At 40.5% G+C, this 27,406-nt stretch overlaps 1 protein-coding gene across 11 annotated transcripts in view; it reads left to right on the top strand.

Moving 5' to 3' along the window:
• DOCK9 (dedicator of cytokinesis 9) overlaps window positions 1-27,406 on the top strand; it is a 324,209-nt gene that overhangs the window by 194,047 nt on the left and 102,756 nt on the right. For all 11 annotated transcript variants that reach the window (XM_059903279.1, XM_059903276.1, XM_059903274.1 and 8 more), the window contains 10 exons: window positions 1,617-1,699; window positions 3,396-3,465; window positions 5,246-5,341; window positions 6,344-6,478; window positions 12,193-12,367; window positions 13,304-13,371; window positions 22,617-22,691; window positions 24,019-24,159; window positions 24,478-24,681; window positions 25,082-25,204. In XM_059903279.1, the coding sequence (XP_059759262.1) occupies window positions 1,617-1,699; window positions 3,396-3,465; window positions 5,246-5,341; window positions 6,344-6,478; window positions 12,193-12,367; window positions 13,304-13,371; window positions 22,617-22,691; window positions 24,019-24,159; window positions 24,478-24,681; window positions 25,082-25,204 (1,170 nt within the window). The remainder of the gene's footprint in view (window positions 1-1,616; window positions 1,700-3,395; window positions 3,466-5,245; window positions 5,342-6,343; window positions 6,479-12,192; window positions 12,368-13,303; window positions 13,372-22,616; window positions 22,692-24,018; window positions 24,160-24,477; window positions 24,682-25,081; window positions 25,205-27,406) is intronic.

Raw genomic sequence — 27,406 nt, 5'->3', positions numbered from 1 at the left:
TTTATTTTTAATTGGGCAGGTACATTTTATACTTCGGAATCGGTTTAATGTTCTACAAGAGACTTTGGTGGTATGACTTTAGTTGAAGGGCTTGGTGAAAAACCAGAACAAAGATAATAGGAGCATGTCCACAAGACTGTGTCATACATAGTCTGCCCTGACTTGGCTGTGCTAATGGACCCAGGGATAGGATGGGAAAACCCAAACCTACAGATAATTCTGAAGTCATACTGGTTTTGGAATGTGATTTTGAGTGTGGATGTCTGATGTTCTAAACGTGAAAATGCTTTGAAATTAAAAAAAAAAAAGCATTTATAAGAATAAAATGGTATTTAAAAACATTTGTAACTACATAGCAAAGAAATTGAAAAGTTGTTCAGCTCCCACATCTGACTTTGTTTTTAACCCTTCTCTGCTCTTTATTCCACCTCAGAATGATAATATAAAAAACTTACTCTACCTTCCGTTCACAACCTTGCCAATAGAGTGCTTAGTGTAGAGCCTGGCACGAGAGGCATTAGCGGTAGTTACTTTCATGACCTTGGGGTTTTGCTTCAGAAAGCCTTCGGGCATGAAGTATGAAATAGATAAAAAGGTTCACAGTATAAACAATGAAGTGAAGTAAACAGAATAGAGACTTTGTTCATGATGTTACAGCCAGAGTCAAGTCAACTAGGTACGACTAATACATTTAACTACCTATGTTTTCACTTTATTCATTCATTTTTTGCCACACTGACATCTATATATGTGTAGTCAAGAGCTGTCCGTACGGAAAAGCAAGTTCGCTGATGGTAAATAAATCAAATGCTTCACCTGTTTATTTTGACTCATTCATATTTGAAGATCTGGTGGAGGAGACTTTATAATCTTAAGACTCTACATACTACTCAGTGGATCCTCCTGGACAGATGAATGAAAGACACCGTGCTGGTTGGTCGAGCTTGTCAGATAGCGAGGTAGTTTAATGCAGTCCGTGTAGGTTGGTGTCACTGTGGAATCCGGGCAATGGACTGCTCCATACTTTGTACATTTGTACACATGCACGCACACATGTACACGTGAAGAGGTCATGGTGCCGCTGTGAGTTGGAATCTAAATCTTTCTTCCTAATTACCTCACACTGTCCCTTATAAATAAAATGAAAATCTGAGGGCAAATGTATGTAATATTGACTAATGAGCAAGTTTTAATATTAGTAAATACTACGAAAGTATCTTTAGGTTCACACTTTCCATTTACTTTCATGTTCTTCTAGAAGCCCACGTGACTTCTTAGGAACCAAGTGGTTTTAAGTTAGAAACAGCACATTGTTATGTAAATGCAGCAAGAGGCGGTGAGGTTTGTCTCCTTGTAACATCTGCTCTTGGATCTTGAATGACAATGACTTAAATGACCCCTCTCCCAAGTGTAACATTTCAGTGGTTCTTAAGCTTCATAGGAACCTCTACTGGTGGCATTTCAGGCATGAGAGGGTTGAGGGGAAAGAATTTTTTTGATGTTGGTGTGGGTGTGCATTCATAAACTTCCCCAAATGTTCTCCAAAAGTCATCACATGTCTTTTTTCTTTTTCTCTTATGCTTTTTTTTTTATGCTCCCCTCTCCCCCCCAAATAGTGCATCAAAACCTATAACTCTGACTGGCATCTTGTGAACTACAAATATGAAGATTACTCAGGAGAGTTTCGACAGCTTCCAAAGTGAGTAAATGATCAGACCACACAAGATGGGGTTATACACACAGGGAAAGTTCTTTGTACTTGAAATGCCTAGGGAGATGTGTAACTTCACATGCAATCAGAGTGATTAGAGAAAATATTTCTAGATGGTTTGTGTGTATATGGGTTAGCTATTGTTTACAGGGTATTTGTTAATAGTCCTCAAACCTAGTACTCTGGGAATTGGTAGATGGTAATAACACATGGATGGTTTAATTATGTTCAGTGATTCTGCTCAGGGTACCACTGATAAAACAAAAACAGGTGAGATTTTTTTCAGTGAGAAACAGAAAACAAAATGTAAGTGTATTGAAATATGCTGAGGTGTGTTTTATATTAAAAAGAGTATTTTGAAAAGACATGAAAAGCATTTTATATTGAACAAATTTTATATTTAAAAAATGTACATCAAAGAACAAGCATTTTCCCAAATTTCTTTACCTCCTTTAAAGTATTAACTCATTCTAAAATATACCAACAGCAAGTGTGTTTAGATTGATGAGCAGTAGTTAAAGTAAACCAGGTATAGATAGGTCTTGCCTTGAGAGGGTATCTGTTATAAAATGGTATATCCTGAAATAACACAGTTGGCAGATTTTAGTTTATTATGAAAATTAAAAGCAAATAATGATGGATTGTGTTTCAAAAGTAACCGTTGCCAATGAAAATTTTAATTGAGACCCTATTAATAAATTTTTCTTAGGATTTGTTGCATCTGTGAGTTTGAACTGTTTATACTATTCTCAGTGGACCTAGTTGTTTGTTTTTTCTGTTTGTGTGGTTCAGCCACTCCTTAAGAGTGTCCAGCCAACTTCCCAATTGCCTCTTTTTAAACCTCGGCTGAGAACACTCCCTTCCAGCATTGTCTTCTCCAGATGGGTATGCTCCTTACTTCTGTATATGTACCCAGTACTTATTTGGGGACTTAATTCTTCCTGTTGGGTTGGTAAAGCTATCTTCACTGATAGGTTTGTTCATGCTCTTCTCATGACTGAAAGAGAACCGACTGGGGATACAGTGTATTTTATATGATATACTTTTACTGCTGGTGGATTTTACCTCTTGGCATTTATAAGAATTTCAGTTGTGTGATGAGAAGGAGACGAAGGTTGTAACAGTGATTAAGAACATAGATTCTGTAGTCGGCCTGCATCATCTACTTACTCTGCCCTCTGTAAGCCTTAGTGTCCTCATCTATTAAGTGGTCTTAGCACCAGTCCCCACCATCTAAAGGACTAAAGGAGGTAACACATGTGAAGTACAGCACAGTGCCTAGCACATAATAACTGTTTAATGACTGATATCGTTATTGTCCTGTTTTTGTTGTCAATACCATCGTCATTAAGACTGTGGTTTCCAATCACTTCAAATGGAGTGACCTCATTTAAACTTCGTATTAAAAGTTATTCTACCATGTGTTTATTTATTAATACACTTTCCCATTTTTAATCTACATAACTCCCAACAAGCCATGCCGTCTTGTCTGCCTAGCTTTTGGGAGCTCTCTAACTCTTGGATCACCCACTTTGAAAAGCAACTTCATCTATTGTTTTTATTCTTTAGCCAAGTGGGCCAGCTTTGGATTTGTTAAATGCTGGTTCCTTTGATGGGGGAAGAAATGCAGCATCTCTTCATAGATTAGGTAATTATAAAACAAGATTCTTTCTTCTTTTTAAAGCAAAGTGGCCAAGTTGGATAAACTTCCAGTTCATGTCTATGAAGTTGATGAGGAGGTGGACAAAGATGAGGTAGGATGCTTGCTTACGGATCTAAGAATTGATTTAGTTCACAGATTTAGAAGATCCATTGGAAAATTAGCAACATTTAGCCAAAACAGGAATTGGAATGTTTCTTGAAACAGGGGAGGAATTTTAAAAAATGCATTGTTTGATTGATTGAAATAAGGTCTGTGTTTCAACTTGACTGCTTAGCATTGCCTGTTCCTCTGGTCCTTGTTTATTTGTTCTGAGATCATTTTCAAAGTCCTGGACAAGATTTGGCTACATTGTTAAAAGATCAAGATTACTTAGATCCTAAGTTTAGGTTGTTTTTCAGCAGGCTATTTGAAACAAACTGGCAGCCAGTAGATTTTAAATGGCTGTTTCTTCAGTGAGGGCATTGAGTAAAGTAGATAGTACCCAGAACCTCTGAATTTAACAAGCCCACTCCCCCTACTATTGGAGGAACGGTTATGGCCAGAGAAGTGTATAAAGAGAACCAGGCATTAAGGTGACCGTGTACACTGAGCAAGGAAAACCTAATAAAAAGTTAGTGCTGCCCATCTCCGCATTACTTATTCTTCCCTACTCAGTATTAGATGCCTAATTGTGAGTGTTAACAATGTCCATGGTAGCAAATTATTTTAGAAACCACTTTAAAAATGTTCTGGGAAGAGAAAGTGGTCATTCAAAATGAAAAATAAGATATTAAAAACTTGGTGCTGATTAACAGTAAGAGGAGGACCGATTGAAATAATGCACATAAGAGCGCACACCAAACTGTAAAATCCTAGACAGATAAGTTACTTCTGTTATCACTAATAATAACAACAGTAAAACCACCAATATCAAAATTGAGGTGGTCTCAGACAAAGCATAAGACAGGTCTTTCTGCGGTTGTCTACTTGATTACAAAAATAAACATCATAATTAGACTGGTCCTCAGGAGGTGTGAGCTGGGTGACCTGACAGCGTAGTCCTCTCTTCCTAAGGCGCCTCCTCAAGTGTGTACTGGACACAGTCTTAGGGGGCAAAGAGTCACAAGGCAGAGATCTTAGAGAGTGAGGAAGGGGCGGGGGTCAGGATGTGGTGGAAGGTTTGCCACATTGTGTATTTGTGTGTGTGTATATTTCATCTGTCTGTCTGCTTATTATATGTGCGAATATAAGCCTGACTTATTTATAGCAGCAGCTGGCAGCCCCATGCCCTTAAACCCAGATCTCAGTGTTCGGGTCAGAACTTGAGGAAACATGTTTCTTTACTTTTCTAGCTGTTGCCCTTCACTTTTCTCTCTTCTCCTTTCCTCTCTCCCTGTTGTGGTCTTGCCTCTCTTTCCCTCTTTTCTGTTGCCCCAGCATTTTATCTCTGCTTTCTTTATTGCCTGCCTCATATTTCCTTCCTTTCTTATTCACCTTTCCCTGAACTAAGCATCTGGGAAGTTTTCCAGGAATTTGCTTTTGTCCTCCAACTATATGGGAGTGTAATGTGAAAACATTTTTCATCAAACCGGGCGAGACCTTACAACTTGAGTGCTTAAGTATGGTATGTACTTTTTGTGGCTCGTTAAACACTTAAAATACTTGGGGAAAAAAAAAAAAAACTTGGACTAGAACAAGCTTTGCTTTTTAATGGACTAGAGTTTGCAGAAATTTAGGCTTGTTTCCCCTCTTTTATTGGTAAGTGGACACAGTAGGTGTTAGTGCCGGATGGTTACTCCAGTAAAGGGGCGATGGGCAACCTGGTATGAATTGAATGGATTTCCCATCAGTAATGACGGGAGATTGATTGTGGTATTGCACTTGTCTCCTAGGATGCTGCCTCCCTCGGCTCTCAGAAGGGTGGGATCACCAAGCACGGATGGCTGTACAAGGGCAACATGAACAGTGCAATAAGCGTGACCATGAGGGTAAGGAGGCCCATCACCCTGCTTTCCCCTTACTAAGCCCTTTTTTTCCTGTGGGTCTTGGGAATGATGCTCAAGATGAATGGGCATGCTGTTTTTCCTGACAAAAGTGACATTGTCTGGTTAGTGAGATGCCTCCCTGGTGATCGGTGATCGACCCCCACTGGTACAGCCCCATTTCCACCCGCTCCCCTTGTCACCCTCCAACCACCAGCGTGATGAGATCATCGTAAGGCTGGTGTGAAGGTGCAGTCGCCTTACAGCCTTTCTTCTCCGTATTGACTACAAAAGGGATACTTGGTACCTCGTAGAACATCACAGAGGGGCTACACCTAAGCACTTTCATGGAGGTCTTCCTGCAACAAAATCAAGAAAAGCGAAAATCAAGGACTAAAGGGAAAATGGTTAAATTGGACGGGGGTTGTCAAGAGAAAAGTAAAACTAGTGTAAAAACTATTCAGGAGAGAAGTAGGACCAGTGAGAGGCCAGAATTAATAATAAAGAGAAACAATGGAAGTGAGGTAGGATGTGCAGGGGATAAAAGTTAAATCAGGGGAAATGCTAATTGTTGTAATCCTGAGGCTGGAAAATCATCCAGTTCCGTGAGGCAGAGAACAGTTCCTACTCTGTGTTAGCAAGACACCCTGGGGATTTGAGAAAGTTTCCATCCTTCTGAGCTCCATCCCAAATTAGACTGAGCTCCATCCCAAATTAGAATTCACTGCACCGCTTCTGGGTGGTTATGTAAAAATCTCTGATTCTGTGGGTGAGAAAAATGACCCAGGAATGCTTAGTGAACCAACTCCACAGAATTTAAATTCAGTAAAATTATTAGATGTGATGGAGAGTCTTAACTCACCCAGTTACCTGGGGCGCTGGCCGGAATTAGATTTGTTTTGGAGAGAACTGAAATGGTTTTTACATAGGGTGTACTTGTGAGTTATTGAGAGAGATTGTGGCTGTTTTCATCTTGAAACCATAATTATGTGTGTATTTTTCTCTCAGTCGTTTAAAAGACGATTTTTCCACTTGATTCAACTTGGTGATGGGTCCTACAATTTGAATTTTTATAAAGATGAAAAGATCTCCAAGGAACCAAAAGGATCAATATTTCTGGATTCCTGTATGGGTGTGGTTCAGGTAAATACAAAATGATTTTTATCGTTGAGTTTTCTCATTTGTAAAAGTACCATCTATGAATTAGCAGATTTAAGCAAACACTTCAAAAAATGGCAATATTCATGGTAGAAGTATAATAGCAGACTTAAAAATGAGTTAAAGGCTTGTTTTTCATCATTTTAGAAGATAGTGGGTACAACACACAGGCAGAATTACGTTGTAGGAGGCCCGAGTGCTCTGCATATGAGTTTTTACGTTTAAAACCTGGCTCAGCTACTTTTTTTTTTTGAACATAAATTTATTTATTTGTTTATTTATTTTTGGCTACATTGGGTCTTCATTGCTGCACACGGGCTTTAGTTGCGGCGAGCGGGGGCTACTCTTCTTTGCGGTGCGCAGGCTTCTCATTGCGTTGGCTTCTCTTGTTGCGGAGCACAGGCTCTAGGCACACGGGCTTCAGTAGTTGTGGTGCGCAGGCTCAGTAGTTGTGGCTCGCATGCTCTAGAGCACAGGCTCAGTAGTTGTGGCTCGCGGGCTCGAGAGCGCAGGCTCAGTAGTTGTGGTGCGGTGCATGGGCTTCGTTGCTCCGCGGCATGTGGGATCTTCCCGGACCAGGGCTCGAAACCGTGTCCCCTGCATTAGCAGGCGGATTCTTAACCACTGCCACCAGGGAAGTCCTCAGCTACTTTTTAACTGTGTGACCTTGGACTGGCTATTAACTGAAGTTTCTTCACATGCAAAATTCAGATAATGATAATATTTCCTTAATAGGGTAAGAGGAGTGGATGAGTTAACTTGGAAATATTCAGAACAGTTCTTAGCATTTCTGTGATGACTTTTATCATCATAGTATCAATGGCTCAGTAGTATATTGGCCAAGAGACTGGGTTTCAGATTCAGACTGAGTTCAGATCCCTGCTCTACCACTTACAGCTCTATAACCTTGGAGATATTTTTCAACTTCTCTGTGCCTCAGGTTCCTCAATTGTTAAATAGGGATAATGATAGTACTGAATACGGTTATGGAGAGGATTAATCAATACATATAAAGAGCTTAGAACAGTGCTGGCACATGGTAAGCATTCAGCCAATATTAGGGTTGGGGTTAGGGTTTGTTATCATAGTGCTGTTACAGTTATAGAGTTAGTCTTAAAAATTATTTTAATTATACATGATACATGAATGTATTTGTATTATGAAATGTTAGACAGTACAGGTAGTGCAGAAGTCCCTGTTGACCCCCATCTCTCCCTTTCTCAAAGAGCTACCATTACCAGTTTGGTGTGCCTCCTTCCATGCCTTTGTAGAATTGCCTTTGAAAGCAGGTTGGCAGTTTCCCCATCTGTCTGTTCGTCTGTCCATCCATCCATTCATCCACTCCCCTCCCATTTTCCAGGAAGATCTAAGGCAGCAGTTTACAAGGATACATAAAACACAGGCTAATATAAATTTAAAGTGGTGTGAAAGGAGTCAGGGTAGTAGGGAGGAGATGAAGTGGGATTAAGTTAAGGAAAAAGCGTATATTTTAAAGGCCTAACACCCGCAATGGTGGGTGACAAACCAGGCTCTACGCTTTCTAGCTTGGAGACCTGTTCAGTTGCACAGTGTCTGTAGATACAAACAGTCCAATTAGTCAGAAGCTGCCTGAGTAATCTCAGAATGAAGCCCATTCAGACGTTTCTCTTGGGGGCCCTCATACAGAGGGCACTGTGTGATTAATGAACAATCTTCTTGACGGTTCCTCACAATAGACGCAGTCACCGTTATCAGAGAATTCTTCCTTAAAATGACTCAGTGTTCGCCGATGCCATTAGCCCAAAGCTCGGGTCTCTAAGAAAGGTTGTTTTGTGGGGCCAGTGTGACTAAGGTTAGAGACACATCTCTGGTTTGACCCTCAGGTGTACTTGCTTATGCATTCACATGCTTACTTAAAATTAAATTGCATTTGGGCTTCCCTGGTGGCGCAGTGGTTGAGAATCTGCCTGCCAATGCAGGGGACACGGGTTCGAGCCCTGGTCTGGGAAGATCCCACATGCCACGGAGCAACTGGGCCCGTGAGCCACAGTTACTGAGCCTGCGCGTCTGGAGCCTGTGCTCCGCAACAAGAGAGGCCGCGATGGTGAGAGGCCCGCGCACCGCGATGAAGAGTGGTCCCCACTTGCCACAACTAGAGAAAGCCCTCGCACAGAAACGAAGACCCAACACAGTCATAAATAAATAAATAAATAAATAAAAGACCGTGAATTTCAAAAAAAAAAAAAAAAAATTAAACTGCATTTTCATCCAAATAATACATTCATCTGGTTTAAATGTCGAACAGTACAGAGAGGTAGCACTAAAGGCACAGGCCTGCCAGCCTCACCTCACTTCACCTACTCCCCACTCCCTGAAATGGTCATTTTCAACTTTTTCCACTGTTTTTTTTCTTGGGATTTGCCTCCATATTGCTAGATAAGGAGTGTCCGCTTCTCTTCATTCATTAGTCGTGGACAGTATGTGAGGCTGGAGAGGGTTTTAGCCCCTGCAGCCCTCCTTCCTGCTCCAAGCTGGACTGACTGCTTCCCCAGCCTCTGCACAGTCACCTTCCTGGGCATTCCCTTTGCTGTCCTGCCTGTGTCACATTCCTCGTTTCCAGGATCCTATGTCGTCTTCTTTCTCATTTTCCTTTCTTGTTTTGGAGGAACACATCCTCCAGGAGCTTCCTGGAAATCATGTGTAAGACCTTAATTTTTTGAGAGTTAGATGAAATTTACCTTAGAATTTGAAGGCATTCCATTGTCTTCTAGATGCTTGTGTTGTTTTGGAGTCTTATGTTATTCCCTATTCTTCACAATCTTCTCCTTATCTCTTATCTACGGTGACCTGAAATTTAGGTTATTGTGTCTTGATTTTGATTTTTTTGGTAAGCTTTTTTGTTAAGGCATGACATACGGAGAAAATAAACATGTAATGAATGAGTTTTTACTAAGTTTAGATCTCTGTTATCTATTTGTGCTGAGAAGTCTGTTCTTGTTCTGGAGACTCTGTCCTGCATGTTCTCACCACCTGGGTCTTCTGAACTCTGGGCAGCCTCCTTGGTTAGCAAGACTGTTGGACTCTGTTCAGGCTCACCTTCCTGGGTCCAGATTTGGCCTCCAGGCAGAAAGTGATGAGGTGATGGTAGGGCTCACCTCATCTATTTCCTTTCTATCAGGGATCACAGGGCTGCCCTGATGGTTGCGAAATACCTGAAAACAGTTGTTTCCTCTATTTTGCCCAGTTATTTCTAGTAGTTATGTTGGGAGAATAAGTCCAGACCTTGGTGCTTCATCATGGTCAGCGTGGAAGTTGGGGGTCCAAACTCAGATGACTACAGGGGCCAAGCAGATAAATTAAGTGAAAGAAGAGGCCTGGGTGTAAAGCGATAGGGAATGCTGGAGACTGTGACAGACTGGAGCACAAGTGGTCCCATTTAAAGGGGCAGCTGATGTGCTAGGTGGCACTGCCAGCTCAAGGCTGCCAGATCATCTGGTTCAAGAAAACCAGAAATACAAAATTTTAGTTAAATCTTGGTATTTTTAGTTACTGGTGACTAGTTTAAAAACAACAACAAAAAAACCCCAAAAACATTGTGCAGGACCAAACCCTAGATCAAGGTGATAGCACCACTTAATATTCATTGATAATTATTTTTGCGTCAACAGCTAATTGGCACATGGCACTCTCAGCTTGTAACCCAAACTCAGCTGAAAGCTGCCACTGTAGAAACCAAATTATATCAAAGTATGTTTATTCACAGCATAAAGGAAGGAGTACCAGAGCGAATTGTCAGTGACAGTGAAGTAACTTCTTGTCTGGGATTCCCAAGTGGGAGTTTCATTTGTATTCTTAAGCTGAGAGACCTTTTCAGTTACATTTTAGTTGAGTTTTCTGGCACTGACTTTAAAAAAATGTTTAAAGCAAAACTAAATATATTTGGCAACCTCATTTGGAAAGTAGCAGTAATTACTTTTGTTTTATAAGAGTTTTGTTGCCTGTCTTCAGCAGAGTATAGATGATTTACAGTACGGAGTCCCCGATCACTCAGTCTCTGGAATACATTTCGGAATCTAGGGTTCTGACTTCGGTGGCCATCCCTTCCTTCATATTCTTTTTGCAGGTGTGGCTGACGGTGTTTACATTTAATGAATTGTGTCTAAAGCTTCAGCATGTTTAAATAATTTGCTTTTATCTCCACATCTGTTTGTAAGCTCACCTCCAAAAGTTGTGGCTTAAGTAGTTCAGGTTTTTTTTTTTTAGTATTGCTTTTGGGCATTGTAAAAAAATTAGTTGATTAATGCTGTGAGTTCTAAGAAATGCCTATACTAAAATTTAAAAATAGACCTGAAAGGACTCCAGTTACGAATCTTGAGCCCTAAAAGTATTTTAGAATCTTGAAGTTGATTACACTTATTTTGCAGATAAGGAAACTGAGGCTCAGAAAGAGGAACAATTCAGAATCCAGGCCTAATGCTCACTCTACTTTTAACTTATTTTCATAGAAATGAGTAGGTGAGGAGTGCAGGGGAGAGAACTCCTTTCATATCTGGCCTTTGACCCCTTCTCTGACTCTTGCTGTGAAGTGAGGTGTGAGGCCTTGTGCACAGTGGTCTGCATGCTCTGCTGGGAGCAGTTCTCTCCTGAGAACCGTGCTGCAGAGGTCACAGAGGCGACTTTGGGAGGGCGACCCTGTCCCCGAGACATTCGCTGAGAGCCCCCTCAGGGACTGCGGCTAACCAGCTAGAATTTTAGCGGGCGAGGCCTCTGCTCGGACGCCGCACATTGGTGGGAGTTTGTGATGTCACATCCCTCGGCCTGTAACTACCAGGAGTCTTGTGTCATGTTCCTCGGAGCTGAACCTCTATCTAGTGCAGTCACCAGGGCGATTGTACCCCCCAGGGGATGTTTGATAGTATCTGAAGACATGTTTTGATCTTCACAACTGGGGGGCTATGCTTCTGGCATCTAAGGAGTAAGGCCAGGCTGCTTCTAAACAGGCTGCTGTGCACAGGACGGTCCCCATAACAGTTACCGGCCCCAAGCGTCAGTAGTGCCAAAGTGGAGAAACCCCGGCCTCGTGCACATTCATCCTTCGTCATTTAATGCACATGGACTGCGGTTTTTATACTTTGAGTCAGATACCCTTTCACAGGCGTAAAAGCTGGAGGCATGAGGGAAGCTGGAGGAAGGTAGACATGGTGTCTAAATACCTTTTGGGCCTCATAAATGACGAGAAAGTTGCAGGTAAGGAAATCAGACATATTGCTAGATAATGGTTTGCTTTTAAAGTGTGATACCACATACTACTTCATTAAAAAAGATAGGAGCTAGAGGAACTGAAAATTTTCAATGAAATTTCATTCATTCAGATATTTTTCAAGAGCCTATTATTTGCCAAGCAGTGTTCTAGAAATAGGGATGTAGCATTGAACAAAAGAAATCTCTGCTCTGAAGAGCTTCCGTTTCATTGGATGGGACAGACAACAAATAAATATGTAAAATGTGTAATGTGTCAGATGGGAAAATAAAGTCATGAAGAAAATAATTCAGGGAAGGTGGATACGGATGGGGGTTTATTGGGAAGGGGCTTGCCTTTTTAAATAACTTGGTCTGAAATGCTGATGAGATATTACCCATCAGCAGATAATAAAGAGAAGAATTTTTAAGGCTGTTCCAGTTCTTCTAAAATGTGTCTCTTTACCCTTTTTCTGTTTCAGAACAACAAAGTCAGGCGTTTTGCTTTTGAGCTCAAGATGCAGGACAAAAGTAGTTACCTTTTGGCAGCAGACAGTGAAGTGGAAATGGAAGAGTGGATCACAACTCTGAACAAGATTCTCCAGCTCAACTTTGAAGCTGCAATGCAAGAAAAGCGAAACGGAGACTCTCATGAAGGTAGGCGGGTATAGCTTTCCCCAGGTGCATGCACACTCTGCGGGTGTCTTCTCTTTTGCCAGAGGGCACAGGAAGTAGCCAGATTACTGCACAGGTACATGGAGGTGGGACAGACGTGAGCTCCTTACAGATAACCTGTCAGCAAATATTTTGTCCCAGTAGAATGTCCTACCCTGACATCATTTGTATAATGAGAAGAATCACAGCTTTGGAGGCAGAAAGGAATGCCTGAGTTCAAGTCCCAGCAATACCATTTTTCAGCTGTGAGACCTTGGGCGAGCCACTTAACGTTTTCAGAGCCTTGGAGTACTCTCTTGTAAAATGGGAATAAAAACGGAACCTGCTGGTTGATAGGAAGATTAAACAAGATAATGTATCTCAAGCACCTGGCATAGAGTCGGCACTTCAAATACTAATTATAGTTTTTATTGTTATCATTAATCATATCCTTTGGAATTTTCAAGTGAAAGTTAGGATGGGCAGAAGCCACAGATTAAATTGGTTGGGAAAATCTGGCTATGTTCTTAACAATTCATGTTTTATTTCAGGCCCTTGAACAGGTGATTCCCAACTCTGGCTGTGCCTTAGAAGTCCCTGGAAACTTTTAACAAGTACTCTTTCCTTTGTCCCACCAGAGATTCTGGTTTAGTTGGCCTGGGCTGGTGCCTGGTGGGTGTGGCCATGTGGGCTGCTGTCCGGAGCCCTTGACAGTTCTGGTTAGACACTGTCCGTGCTGCTTTAGCCATCAAACGTTCAGCGCTCACCACTGGGCCTGGCATCAGCATTTTTTAAAAGCTCTGAGGTGTTTCTGTTCGGTATCCAGAGTTGAAAACCACTGTGTTAAAGGGCACATAAGAGAAACGGCCTTCCTCCTCCTGTTTTAAATAAAATGCTTTCAACTATGAGTGACTCAGGTAATCTGTTTTGCTGTTTTAGATGATGAACAAAGCAAATTAGAAGGTTCCATTTCCGGTTTAGATAGCTACCTGCCTGAACTTGCCAAGGTAACATCATCTTAAATCTTCTGCTCTTCATAGAATGATATTGAAATGATTAACAAATACATTATGGTAAATTATTAAAATCATGTTGTAGTTATTGCTATTTTTTGACTTCAGTATTTGGTGAGGTGAAATACATTGCTGACTTAAGTCGGATTTGAGTCTGTTTTCCAGAAAGTGCCTTACAAAGTATTCTCTTTTTGTTATTCTTTGTTTTCCCCACATAATATTTAATACCACATTAGAAGTATTGAAGAAATAACCAAGGTGCACGGGTAAATGTTTCCATAGTAACATGTTACTTACTATGTTCACACATACGCTTCCCCTATTCAAGTTAATAGAGACAATTCCAAAAAGGATGGATAAGTAATAATCTTGTTACTGAACCAAAGAGGGTTGCCTGAGTTATATGAATTTTACCCGGGTCCGTCTGAATGAAAAAAAAAAAAAAGTTATACCTGTTTTTTATAATCTTGAGAAACTCTAAAAGTTACTGAAAAGCACGAAGATCAAAACAACCATATTCCCACCACCCAGATTCAACACCTGTTACTGTGTTGTCTTTTCAGCTTCAACATTTTTTAAAGAAATAAAAATACCAGTTATACTTGAAATTCTTTTTTAAACATCATCTGTACTCCATTCCCTTCTTCCCCCACAACCTCAACTAGAGACAACCACTATCATGAGTTTTCTGGAAATACTTCCATTTGATTTTCGTATATTTACCAATATATCTATCATAATAATATGTGGCTGTGTTTTGTACGTTTAACATATTATATAAATGCTAACATATTATTCTGCACTTGCTTTTATTTTTAAATTAGCCTTGTTTTTGAGATCCATCCAAGTTGGTATATAGATCTAATTCATACCCTTTATTGCATTGTGTAAGCACTTTATTTTAGCAGTTCTATTATTTCCAATTTTTTCTGTTACAAACAATGCTACAATGAATATCCTTGTACTTGCCTCCTTGTGTGCATCTCTGAATAATTCTTTTTAAATGAGAGAAATATCCTTGTCTTCTTTGGCCCTTTATATTCTTACTCTGTTATTGCCTTTCTATTCTTTTGTGTGTGTGTGTGAATACAGTGAAATAGAGATGCTACACACCCGTATCTTAAACACTGTAATAGAAAACATGGTTTATCTATATACCATTATAAGTAGACTAGCATTCAACATTGACCTTTACTTTAAGACAACATAGCTGTTCTAAAATATAAAATCTCCCTCCCTGGCTAGGACTTTAGAGCATTGTTTTTCTTTAGCACTTGACTGTTACCACAGTATCTTTTTAGCACCTGCCTATTAAAGCTAATTTTAGTGCTACCATTGTAACCTCCTTCTAGGCTGGGAAGAGTTTAGCTTGTGTGTTTGTGCTTTCATGTTATAAACTTCTGTGTGTCATATTTTGCATTGAGATTCGCTTTTTTGTTATGTTTTGAGGTTCATGATTTCTCAAAGCAAAATGTCTGTTGAAACAGATAATATATGTAATGCGATCTAGAATTTAAAAAGTTAACTTTCTATACTTACTGGGTGAACACAGTGGATACCTAGGAGAAGACTCATATTATTTGAGCTTAATGTTGATTAATTAGAAATGTTTTTTTTCTTGTGAAGACATACAGGAATTGTGCCTTCCTTTCTTCTCTCACTGCCTACTACTACCTGGCCTTCAGAATTCCTTGATCCTAAGACCTAAGGAGATATATATCACACATATTTATTCTTTTAAAAAATATATATATACATATTTATAAAACATATTTGAAGCTGTTTTTCAAACTGGTGGGTAATGACCAAGTGAGCTGAAGCTATTTTAGTTGGTAAAAAGTAATTAAATTGGTTAAATCAAATTAAATTAAATTAATTGGTTTCAATCTCCACTTCTCATTTACTTTAAAATTTTTTCTTCTTTTTTTATTGAAGTAGAACTTACATAGAGTAAAATGCTCAGGCCCTAATTGTATAGCTTGATGGATTTCACATTTGTACACCCACATGACGCCCATCCATATCAACGAACATTTCCAGCACCTTAGCAGACTGTCTTGTATCCTCCCTCCCAGCTGACATTCTCATTGTTTTGACCTCTGTGACTGTAGATTAGTTTTGACTATTCTAGACCTTCCGAAAAGTGGAATCATACATATGTACTCTTTGTGTCAGGCTTCTTTAGCTCAACATTATGTGACCCAGAATAAAAAAATGGATAGAATTGAATAGAGGATATTAAAGTGTACTGCCTTTAATAATGATAGATATTATTTAAGATATATGTGTAGGGCTTCCCTGGTGGTGCAGTGGTTAAGAATCTGCCTGCCAATGCAGGGGACATGGGTTCGAGCCCTGGTCCAGGAAGATCCCACATGCTGCAGAGCAACTAAGCCCATGCACCACAACTACTGAGCCTGTGCTCTAGAGCCCGCATGCTGCAACTACTGAAGCCCGCACGCCTAGGGCCCGTGCTCCGCAACCAGAGAAGCCACCGCAGTGAGAAGCTCGCACACCGCAACGAAGAGTAGCCCCCGCCCGCCACAACAAGAGAAAGCCTGCGCGCAGCAACGAAGACCCAACACAGCCAAAAATAAAAATAAATAAATTTATAAAAAAAAAAGATATATGTGTATATCATGCATATATCATATGTTGATATATATATGTAGAAAGAGAGTGAGTGTGTTTGTGTATGTGTGTGTTGGGTTGTGATGTAAATGTATTTCTTACTGTGGGTCATGGTCAGAACCTAAAAAGTGCAGCATTATAAGGGACTTAACTGTTGTTTTTTTTTCCCCCAGCTCTCAAGTGTTTTTAAACCATTTTAATTTAAGAAGGTAGAAAAAGTGCAGAAGGTAATTTTTCGAAGAGAAAAAAAAAGAAAATTAAGATGTGCTGTTATCCACCAGCATGCTGCCATCCCACTTGTGGGGCAGGTATCTGTTGTGATGCCTCTTGTCCGCCTGCTTGGTGGCAGAAGTGCAGTGTGAGGGGCTCAGGCACCAGTGTGCCCGGCTCTCAGCCCCTTCATCATCCAGGGCCCCGAGTGTGAGTGGTTTTGACTATTTATAACCCCCTCCAGTGTATCTGGGGTGGGGATCATTTGTACCTGTTAAGAAAGGAAGGAGGTTGATTGATACCTGGTCATCCTGATTTTAGAAGGAATGGATTCCAGAGTGTGAGATTGAATAGGGGTGGGAGGGCGTGTGGGACGGGGAGGGAGGCTCGAGTTGCACAGCTAGGCAAGGAGGGAGAGTTTAGTCGGGGTGAGGAGCTTAAGAGGCCAGTACCAGGGAAAGGTCCATGGGGAGATCAGGCCACAGTTACGTCAGATTGCAGAGAAAGGACTAGAACAGTGGGGGCAGGCAAAGGTGTAATTTAATGGCAGGCTCCTCTCAGGTCAACTCCTCTTTCTGCTTCTTTCATCCTGTTGCCCCGGCTTTTGTTTTCCACTGTGACGGAGACATAACCAAACAGGATATGAGCGACAGGAAGTTGTTTTAGTACAAAAATAGCTGGTGTCTCATTGTGGAATGTGATGGAGGGGCCCTTGACATACAGTAGGAGTGATGTGGAATTAGGTTTTCAGACTATTTTGTATATTCTTGGCCCTTTTGTTGCTTGTACATTTAGTACTGAACATCTCTATTGTTTTCTTATGGGGACACACTGTGTATACCCTAAAACCTGTTCTTTTCCTCCTGTTGTCTAAAATGGAACCAAACATATGTTTGCTCTAAACCTAACAGCATTTATAGTATTAGAGTACATAGTCTTATAAACATTTTTATGAAATACACAAACTGTAGTTAAAGGTAGTTAATTGGTTTCTTCCCTACAGTGTCAAGGGGTAATATGATCATGTGGTAAACCTGATTACTATTTATTTGATAAATATTTTTTCTGGTTACGTTTACCTTAGGTAACATTGGAATGAATATATATATACGTATGTATATATATCACCTCCTGTGTAAAGGTAGTATGAAGAAAACCCTCATGCTTCCACCTTATATTTTCCTCCATAGCTTTTCTATTTTTGAGCTCTTTGTGTACTCAAAAAACAGCTGCTCACTCTTAATTTGGCTTCCCCATGTGGTTCCTGTTGAACCAAAATTGCTCCCATTCTGTTACCTTGTAACTTCTTTATAGTGAATGAATTTACCTTTCTTGGTAAATCTTCCACAGTTGAACACAGGCTAGAGTCTGGTGTCTCAAACTTTATGGTCTCATTGAGGTTGAGTAAGCATCAGGGGGCCAAGTTCAGCAGTGCTTGTCAGAACCCAAACAGTTTCACGGACACCTTCTCTGAGTTTTTAAACCACATCTGTAATAAATACTTCCTTCTCTGTATCCTAATCCAGAAAATTATGTCATTGTGTTATGATACAAAGGAATCGGCTAGGGTTGTGTTTGTGAGGTCAGCTGGCGTTCCATTTCTTGGGCTTCCTTATCTAGAATGCTTTATTATAGCTTTGTGACACAGAGGATGAGATGATGGTCCCTGGGAGTTAGATATCATGGAAGTAGTGGAAACAAATCATGACAACTCTTTAAATTAAAAGTATGTATTCTGGCTTCAAAGGATTTTGCTAAGTCTTCCTGTTTGCAACCCATTCTGTTTAAATGAGCCAACAGTCAACACAGTAGTTTCCTGATGAGCCGTCCTCAAAATATGATGCTCTGGCCTTCAATTGTTTTCCCTGCTCAGAGATAAACTTAAGACGCAGAGTATGCCTAAACTTTTTGGTAGTTCTTCTGGAAACTCTTGAATGTTTGGTTCATAACTGCCTCTTAAGACAAGGAAGAAAACATTGTCAGGGTGTATCATTAGTGATTAAACTTAGGGAATACAGGAGTGGGGGGAATAGCCTTTGTTTTAGACAAATCATTCTCTTCTGTAGTATCTGAGAAGTGTCAGTTTTTACAGAGAATGGCTCTGTCATTGTCACTTTTCTCTCTCCATTTTCCTCTATACTGAACCCAAAGTATTAGACGGGCAGTGGGTAGGACCAGCAACAGGGTTTGGGGAAGAACCAGTTGGGTTCTTCCTGCATCTACGGTATGGATTGACCACAGGTTATTTTAAGAGCAGAGCTGGTCTCTGTCACTTTGAGAAGTGCTGGATGGCATAGTCTGTGGGATATTTTTTTACAGCTATATTTTGTGGGCTCTTAGACTGTGAAGTTACTTATTACAGGAATTAATTTTATTGTCTTTACTAAAATTTAAGTGAAAATAAATGTACTTGCTATAGTAAGTAAAAATATTCAAAGTTGTATAAAGAAAAGTTCATCTTTTCCCTTCAACCTCCATCCCCAGATTCCTGAGAGCACTGATGTTATTAACCTGTTATAATTGTTTCTTTACCAAACCAATTGCTCATGGAAACATATTTACACATATGCAGTGTTCTTAGTTATTTTTAAAAATATGCTAATGATATATACATTACTCTGTAACTTGTTCTATCACTTAAAAATTTTTCATAGATGTTCCCCTGGGGCCATAGAGGATCTAGTTCACTCATTTTCATAGCTGCATAATATTCCAAATATGGATACTGAACACTTTATTCAGCCATCTTCCTATTCATGAGCATCTAGATAATTTTCAGTTTTTAGCCTATACAAACAGTGCACAATAAACATCATGACATATTTATAAGCTGAAATACTCATGCTCTTATTTCTGTACGAGGAATTCCCCAAGGTGGGATTTCTGGGTCACAGTTTACTGTGCTTTTAGTACTTTAAATATTGCCAGTTTGCTTTCCCAAAAGGTTGTAACAATTCATATTCCCATTTCTCTGCATCCTCATCAGAGGAGTGAAAAATGATGTTTCACTGCTTTAATTTGTATCCCACTGTTTAGTAGTGGTATTTTTCATATTTTTGTATATTTATTTGCCATTTGGTTTTCCTGCCTTCTGACTTGCCTGTTCATATTCTTTACCTATTTTTTTCTGGTCTAATAGTTAAAGAATCTGGGCTCTGAAGCCAGACAGCCTCAGTTAGAAGCCAGGTTTCTGTTTAGGGTTGTGAATTTGGGGCATAGTATTTACCCCTCGAGCCCCAGTGTTTTCTCTTAAACAAGGATAATAATAAGACTTGCCTCCTAAGTTTGTACCAAATTTAAATGTGCACTTAAGCTAACATCTAGCATAGAGATGTTGGCTATTATCAACAAATATTTGCTTTTATCATTATGATGCTTTCACGTATTTATTATTCCCTGCCTCTGGGGGAAAGCCCTGCCCTTCCCGAGCCACATTTTCTTACTGCCTAGGCTTTAGTTGGTAATTCTTTCAAACACTGTTTATCAGGCGTCCCGTCTGTTTAAAGCACTCTGGGCCTTGGGAAGGATGGGAGGAACTTTAAGAAGCTGAGCCTGCTTTTCCTCTGTCTCATAGAAGAGCTGTCAGTGTGTGCAAGGTGGATTATAAGCTGTCACGTTATTTTTACATCTAACGTTGTCCCTTCTTCCCCATTAAATGGTTTTTCTAGTGAAGAATATATCCCTTGGATGTTAGTGGCAACATCAGGATACTTTGAGTCTATTTTGGCTAGTTGTTGATTTTTTTTTTTTTCTGTTAATGTACCTGCATCTCTGTTTGTCCTCTATATAGAGCTCTTAGCAGTCTTTCTTGCTTTATTCATTTCTCATCTCTTACTCCGCTTGAGTCAACAAGCATCTTTCAGAAAGGCATGAGGAAATGCATCTACATTAAGAACCCATAGCTGTGCTCCAGTGTCTGAGATCATAGCGTTTGCCCTTGTTGAAGTACTCAAGCAAAAATTCAGGAGAATGCATTACTGTTGGTGGTGGCTCGCAGCACCTAGTACTGATGTCTTTGTTAGGAAACGCCATGAGTTGTATACAAAGTAAAGCAAATTCTTTGGGTTCAGTTAAGTGTATTCTACATGCACGTGTTCTGGCCCTTTTGGTTTGAAAAATTAGGATAAGGGGATGGGCAAGATGGATTTAAAACATTGTCCTACACACCCCCGTCCCCAGCCACAGGCACACACTTTCCTCTGTAAGCATGAGCAGGTGATTTGTAGGAATGCCCCTGAGCCTCCAGAAGCCTTAAAGCTGCAGAGAGAGCATCAAGATAAACTTTGTTGTAGAAGAAGACTCGAGCCATCATCTTGTTGAACATTTTTACTCAGAAATGAAAATAGAGTCCAAGGAGGCTAAGTGGCTTGCTCAAGTTCATGCAGCCAGTTAACAACTGAACTAGAACTAGAACCCAGTTTCTTAGCTGGCATTCTGGTGGTCATTTCATTCTGCTAGATGTAGATAGTTTGTCAGATATGGTCAGGGTAGAGTTTGGGTCATTGCTAAGAACCTATTACAACAACTACATGGCTGAGAAAATTAAGATGCTTAATTTCTCATTGGCCATGATTAGAAATGTAACAGTAGACCTCTTTAAGCCACCAGCAGAGAGGACAAGACGCCCTCTCTCCTGTGGCTGTCACCACCCATTGTGTGCTGATATGTGACTCCTGGTCTTTGGGCAAAGGAGCAGATGAGAGAGGACATTCTATTAAGAACTATGACCGCCAGGAAGAACAGGATATAGATTTAGAGGCAGCAGGTGTGGCATATCGTGGCTGGAGATGACTTCTATCTTGTGAATGTCTAAGAAGCTTCCTCTTCTCCCTGTTCCCATATCCCACTTCTCCAGCCCCCATCTCTGCCACCATGTCTCTTTCCCTGAATGACTTCTCTTCTTCTGTCCATCCCTTCAGTGTTGGGGCCCCTGGGTTTCTGTCCACAGACTCGCTTTCACACTTTCCCCCAGGGACTCTCACCCACCCCCCCCAAGACTTGCATCCTCACCTCTGTGCTGATGTTCTCCTGGTCTTAACTCCAGCCTTCCTCCCCACCCTCTGCTCACGTCCCATCTCTCTGGCTGTCTACTGGATGTTTCCAGTTGGAAATCCTGCAGGCATCTCCAGACTCTACCATCTTCTCCACAAACCTGCTCTTCCTCCCAAATTAGTGGATTGACCAGTCAGCAGGCCACCCAAGCTAGGAAGGTGGGATTTGTTATGGGCCTTGCTGTGAGACTGGGAGCCTGCTGTGATAACTCAGGAGAGACCATGTGGACCTCCTAGTCTTTCCCTTTGTAATCCATTGCTTCAGCCCTACCCGAGGGGTGGATCTAAAATGCAGAACTGGTCATTTTATTTCCTTGATTAAAATATTGCAGGATTTTTTGGATTCTGAGTGAAATCCCCAGACCTTACCATACAAATCCGACTCATTTCTCTACTTTTTTCATCATGTACAACCATTCAGTTGTAATGAATGACTTGATCATTGTTCAGGTGTGACTCGTACCTTTATACCTGTAGTACCTCCTCTTAGAATGCCCTTCTCTCCTTTTCTGGCCAAATGTCCTTGTCCTTCAAGATGGGCCTTCCTCTGGGAGCTCTTTCCTGGCGGCCACCCCTAGTGCAGGTTAGCTCACTGTACGTACGATTTCTTTTGCCATTCATATTGCTGTGTATTTTCTGTCTTCCCAGATGGTGTTCCTTGGGGATAGGAACTGCATTTCATTCATGTTTGTGTCCCTAGCTTGACATAAAATATGTGCTCATAAATATTTATTGAGTGAATCAGCAATTCTCCCCTTGCCTGCTACTGACACCTATGGCTGTCCTTCAAGATACGCCACAGTTTTCTTTATTCCACCATCCAAAATGTATGCCTTCCTCCTCCTTTGCTTGTACCCTCAGTCTCAGGCTGGACCCTAAGTCCTTTCTACCCTTTGGGCTCATTTCCTCTCTCAGTATCTATCCTCTGTGTGCATCCTTTTCATTTGGTCTGAAATGCTCATGTTTTCCTCCTTTTTGCTATCTAAATTCTACCCCTTCATTCAAGGCTTATCCCCTATTCCATTACTTTATGAAGCTTTTCTTGATATTAATGCTTAATTATTCTCTTTTGCTTTCTTTGCATTGGTTTTGGCTGCAGTTGATTATCAGCTTCGTACTGCCAGGGATCAAGTCTTCTCTTTTTTCCCCATAGCACTTAGATTGTGTGCTACATACTGGATAGCCTATCCTTGTTCATTGACATGCAGGTGACCCTCCAAGATGCGGGCAGAGCTGTCTGGCAGTCTGGCTCTGCAGGATGGGGTAGCTTTCAAACATATTTAGACATCTCTGTAAGAAAAGAGTTTTTTCAATGTAATTTTTATTTTCTGTTTATCTTGTTATCAGAGTACCAGAGAAGCAGAAATCAAACTGAAAAGTGAAAGCAGAGTTAAACTTTTTTACTTGGACCCGGATGCCCAGGTAAGAACTATTTTAATATTTAAAATAGTTCAAAGAAAGAAAACCTTTGTTAGGTTATTTGTTTGTTTGTTTGCTTATTTATATACTTTGGATAACAAGCGGTATAACAATACAGAAAATTCAGGAGAAAGAGGAAAAAATAAAAACAACCTGTAATCTCATTACCATAGCACAACCATTGTGAATATTTGATATTTAATAGATTGTTGAAAATTGAGGGAGATGTATCCAAAGACACTCTCAAGTCCACAAAGAACATATATAATTTACCCCCTAAAATCACTGTCAGAAAATAACAGGCATCGCTACAGAAGCCCAGGCGACTGTGATATTTTCTGACCAGCCCCAGCTCAGTTCCAGATACAGGCCTCGCAGTGCAAGCAGTCCACATCTGTGTCCCCAAAAAATCCAAGACATGGCTTCGGAAGACCTCCAGGGTTGCCTACAGATAGGGCTGCTTTGAGGGGCCAGCTGTTCTGCTGTGTTTCCTGCCATAGTTTCCTCTTCTTCATTTGTGGTCTTTTTTTATAGAACTTCTTTTAACCATTTATCTTTAAAAATAAGTATTTTTCTATGTCTCTCCGCAGACTTCATAACCGTATATATACACATATATATATATTTTTTGCTTTTTGATGATTTTTTGTTTATTGTGGTAAAATATGCATAATATAAAATTTACCATTTTAACCATTTTTAAGTGTACTATTATTCACTGGCATTTGGGTAGATTCACATTACTGTACAACTATCACCACTATCCATTTCCAGAACTTTTTCATCCTCTCAAACAGAAACTCTTGTACCCATTAAACAACAACCCACCATGCCTCCTTCCTCTCACCTATAGTAACCTCTCTTCTACTTTCTGTCTCTATGAATTTGCCTATTTAAGAAGTTCATGTATGTGGAAGCATACAATATTTGCCTTTTTATGTCTGGCTTGTTCCACTTAGCATAATGTTTTCAGGGTCCGTCCCTGTTGTAACTTGTGTCAGAACTCCACTTTTTATGACTGAGTAATATTCCATTGTATGTATACACCACATTTTGCTTACAGATTTTGCTGTTGATGGACACTTGAGTTGTTCATGACAATAATTTTAAAGCTCTGCATAATGATCCATTGAGTAGATATAGCATCATTTATTTGACCATTATTATATACTATATAAATGTATAAAATAGTAACACTGTTGTGAGTAAATTAAGGTATATAGCGTTTCCGTATTTTAAGCAATTTCCTTAGGATACGTTTATTATGGGATTTTTTTTTTTTTTTTAGTGGGAGCATAATACATTTATATATTTGCATTTTCTTTTAAAGAAGCTTGACTTCTCATCAGCTGAGCCAGAAGTGAAGCCATTTGAAGAAAAGTTTGGAAAAAGAATTCTTGTCAAGTGCAATGATTTATCTTTCAATTTGCAATGCTGTGTTGCTGAAAATGAAGAAGGACCCACTACAAATGTAATTTTCTTTTTAAAAAATAAAGATTAAAAAGCCTATTCAGAGGTTTCAGATGTGCCTGTTGCAGTACAGCTGGGACATTCAGTCCTAGTTCCTGGTATCAGAGAGGTGCGGTGTTAGATCAGGGTGCCGAGGGTTGTTTCGGCTGCCCAGACAGGATGTTTGTGATACAGGACAGGTATGGAGGCTGTTGCTCTTTAGCGGTCATTTATAGCAACAATCATACATAGGTCTAGTCATTTCTTCTTTGATAGCAGCGTTCTTTTTTCCTGACAGTTTGAGCCATAGTGATGGTCTGGATTGTTTTGTTTTGTTCAGGTCGAGCCTTTCTTTGTTACTCTATCCCTGTTTGACATAAAATACAACCGAAAGATTTCTGCCGATTTCCACGTGGACCTGAACCATTTCTCGGTGAGGCAGATGCTGGCCACCACATCCCCGTCTCTGATGAACGGCGGTAGGCAGAGCTCGCCTGCCCTGCAGGACATCCTTCACGAAGCCGCCATGCAGTATCCGAAGCAGGTGGGGACAGCGTGAGCCCAGCGGTCATGCCAATAAGGCTTCTCTTGCACGTGCTATGTAAATACGTAATGAAACTTTGTAATGCACAACTGGGGTAAATGAGACGGTTAATTATATTGACAGCATATATAATTAGACAGTAAAAGCAAGCTGAAAGAGAAGAAGTAGTTTTTGATTTCTCATTTCTTTTTTCTAAACTTTCTGCTAGTTGCCCCCTCCACCAAATAGCCTTTTTGATCAGATGATGAACTGTTGATGAGTTAACCAGTTTGGCCCTGGGTGCTTCTGAATAGCTATACTGTATCAGTGCTCTTTGCTGCTTGAGAATCTTTAACGTTCATGGGATTTGTTTAACGCGGCTGTAAATTCTACTCATGGAAGAAAATCTTTTGTCCCCTAGGGAATATTTTCAGTCACGTGCCCTCATCCTGATATATTTCTTGTGGCTAGAATTGAAAAAGTGCTTCAGGGCAGCATCACACATGGTGCGGAGCCATACATGAAAAGTTCAGACTCTTCCAAGGTATGGGTGAGTTGCGTGCTTTGTGATGATAAACAGCGATCAGAAAAAAAAAATATAGAAGTGCTTAAAGAAATCACAGTTAAGCCATATTTATATTCTAAAAGATGTAGACTGGTCTCATAGATGGTCTTATAGTTAACCTTATGTGTCCAATTTTCAATGAAAAGTAGTTCCATGTGTAAATAAAATACTTCGTTTGGCTAGACTATCCTGACATCCTGAAATAATTGGCAAAGGAATTTCCAGCTTAGTAGTAAACTTTCCATCATTAAAAAGTACGTATATTGTATTTAAATAGAGTTCATGCCACTTGTTGGCATGTCTCCGAGGTCCTGGAATTATAAATTTGGGTCCATTTACACTTAAATATGGACATACGGTAGAAGTCATCTAGGCCAAGAATACCTTTCACACTCCCAAAAACTGAGGTTTCTGAAGGTTTAGTTACCTGCTCAGTGTCCCACAGCTAGAGTTGCCAGCTGGCACTTGACTGTCGCTTTCTAGCACATTGAGCTACCTGGTTCCAGTCAGCTGTTGAGGGCTGTCCTGTGCCAGTTTTACAGTACTTTTAGTTATTTAAAAAAATTTTTGTATTAGTGGTCATCTGAGACCCTGATACATTGACAAGGACTGGTCAGCAGTAGGAGGGGACACCCCAGAGGCTCTAACTAGGGTTTTCTGAGTGATTCAGAGCTTCCTGTCTTCCTCTCTTTGGCCACTGTACATCACAGGTGTGTCCACCAAGATGCAGGACGGTTTTTAAGGAACAGGTTCCAGGAGTCAGAGACCTGGGTGCTGAGCTCCTAACTAGCCTGGATACATCATGTCACCTCTCTGGGCCCCAGGTGTCCCATCTGTAGTTGAAAGATGATGTTGCTACCCCCCCCCCCCCCCCACCTACATACGAGACAGTGCTATGGGTACTAAATCACTGATGCGTACAGGAGGATGTCATTATCAGTTATTACAGCTCCAGTCAAGGAGAAGCCCATTTACCCAGGCGCATGGCTTCAAACATATGCCTTTCTGGCTGATAAAAGCAGAGTAAAATTTGGTCTCTGGAGAGAAGCTGTTTTATTTTTAAAATCAAGTCTGTAAAACCTTGGATGAGAAGCTCTTTTAGTTCTTTGATGGTTTGATTAATAATCAATGAATGCCCAAGATAAGATCTACTCCCCCGCCATGTATGCAACACATTTCCAAGGCTGGTATGCTCCAGCTTTGCTACTTCTGCCTGCCACGTGCATGGTTTGAAATTTGGCAGCTCACGCTGGTGTGAAAATCACATACACTTTCCAGTGTCCATTGAGCATCTGTTGAATTTGCTCCTCCTTCATTACTTATGGAACGTAAGGCTCAGCCATGTGTACATTTTTCCATGCGTTCACACCTCCAATGCAGTAAATTAAAGCAGAGATTAAGACTCAACCATCTCATATAAAAAAAATAGGAGCTTCGGTAGAGATTTTGCTGAGGGATGATTTTTTCTGTATGTCAAAATGTCTCTTCATGTTTTCCAAGATGGTCTAGAACGTCATTTGGAGGAAATTATTGTTTTGGAGGAAATTTTTAGGAATAGTCTCTGTAGGTGTCCACCACGAATAGATTTTCTAAAAAAGAAAGAAAAGGGGAGGAAAACCCAAAGGGCAAAAATGAGTTTTTCACTCTGACTTTTATATATATTGTGTTCCATTGATACCCTCAGTAAGTCTGAGAGTTCAGTCCTCGTTCACTACAGGCAAGAGTGAAACTTATTTGAGGCCTGTTTTGGCTTTAAATTTTACACAAATATTGCATTTTACTCCACAACAAAGTCATTACTGTTAGAACCTAAAAATAATCATTTCTACCTGAAAATGTGTAAGTAAAATGGCCACCCCAGGAAGGCAGACCATTTACTCTATGATCCCCGAGTCCCCGCATGGACATGCCCTACTTGAAGAAGAAAGGGAGGGGCTGGATGAGCTCCCGACACCTGTTTCAATTGAGAAGTGTTTTCCACGTCATTCATGAAGGCAGCAGTTCCCCCCACCACCACCACGGTTATGGTAGAATCGTCATGTTTAGTAACTGGAACGGATAATGGCAAGTCTAGCCCAAGCTCTTCATTTTTCGGGTGGGAAAGTAGAGCCCAGAGAGGTTTAGGGCTCTAGACTCACACAGCTGGTTTCAGTTTTACTCAGAGACAGAGAGCTCTATTGT

Source organism: Balaenoptera ricei, chromosome 18 (genome assembly GCF_028023285.1).
Source record: "Balaenoptera ricei isolate mBalRic1 chromosome 18, mBalRic1.hap2, whole genome shotgun sequence".
Lineage (NCBI taxonomy): Eukaryota > Metazoa > Chordata > Mammalia > Artiodactyla > Balaenopteridae > Balaenoptera > Balaenoptera ricei.
The sequence above is the reverse complement of the archived record's forward strand: the minus strand, read 5'-3'. Positions and strand labels throughout refer to the sequence as shown.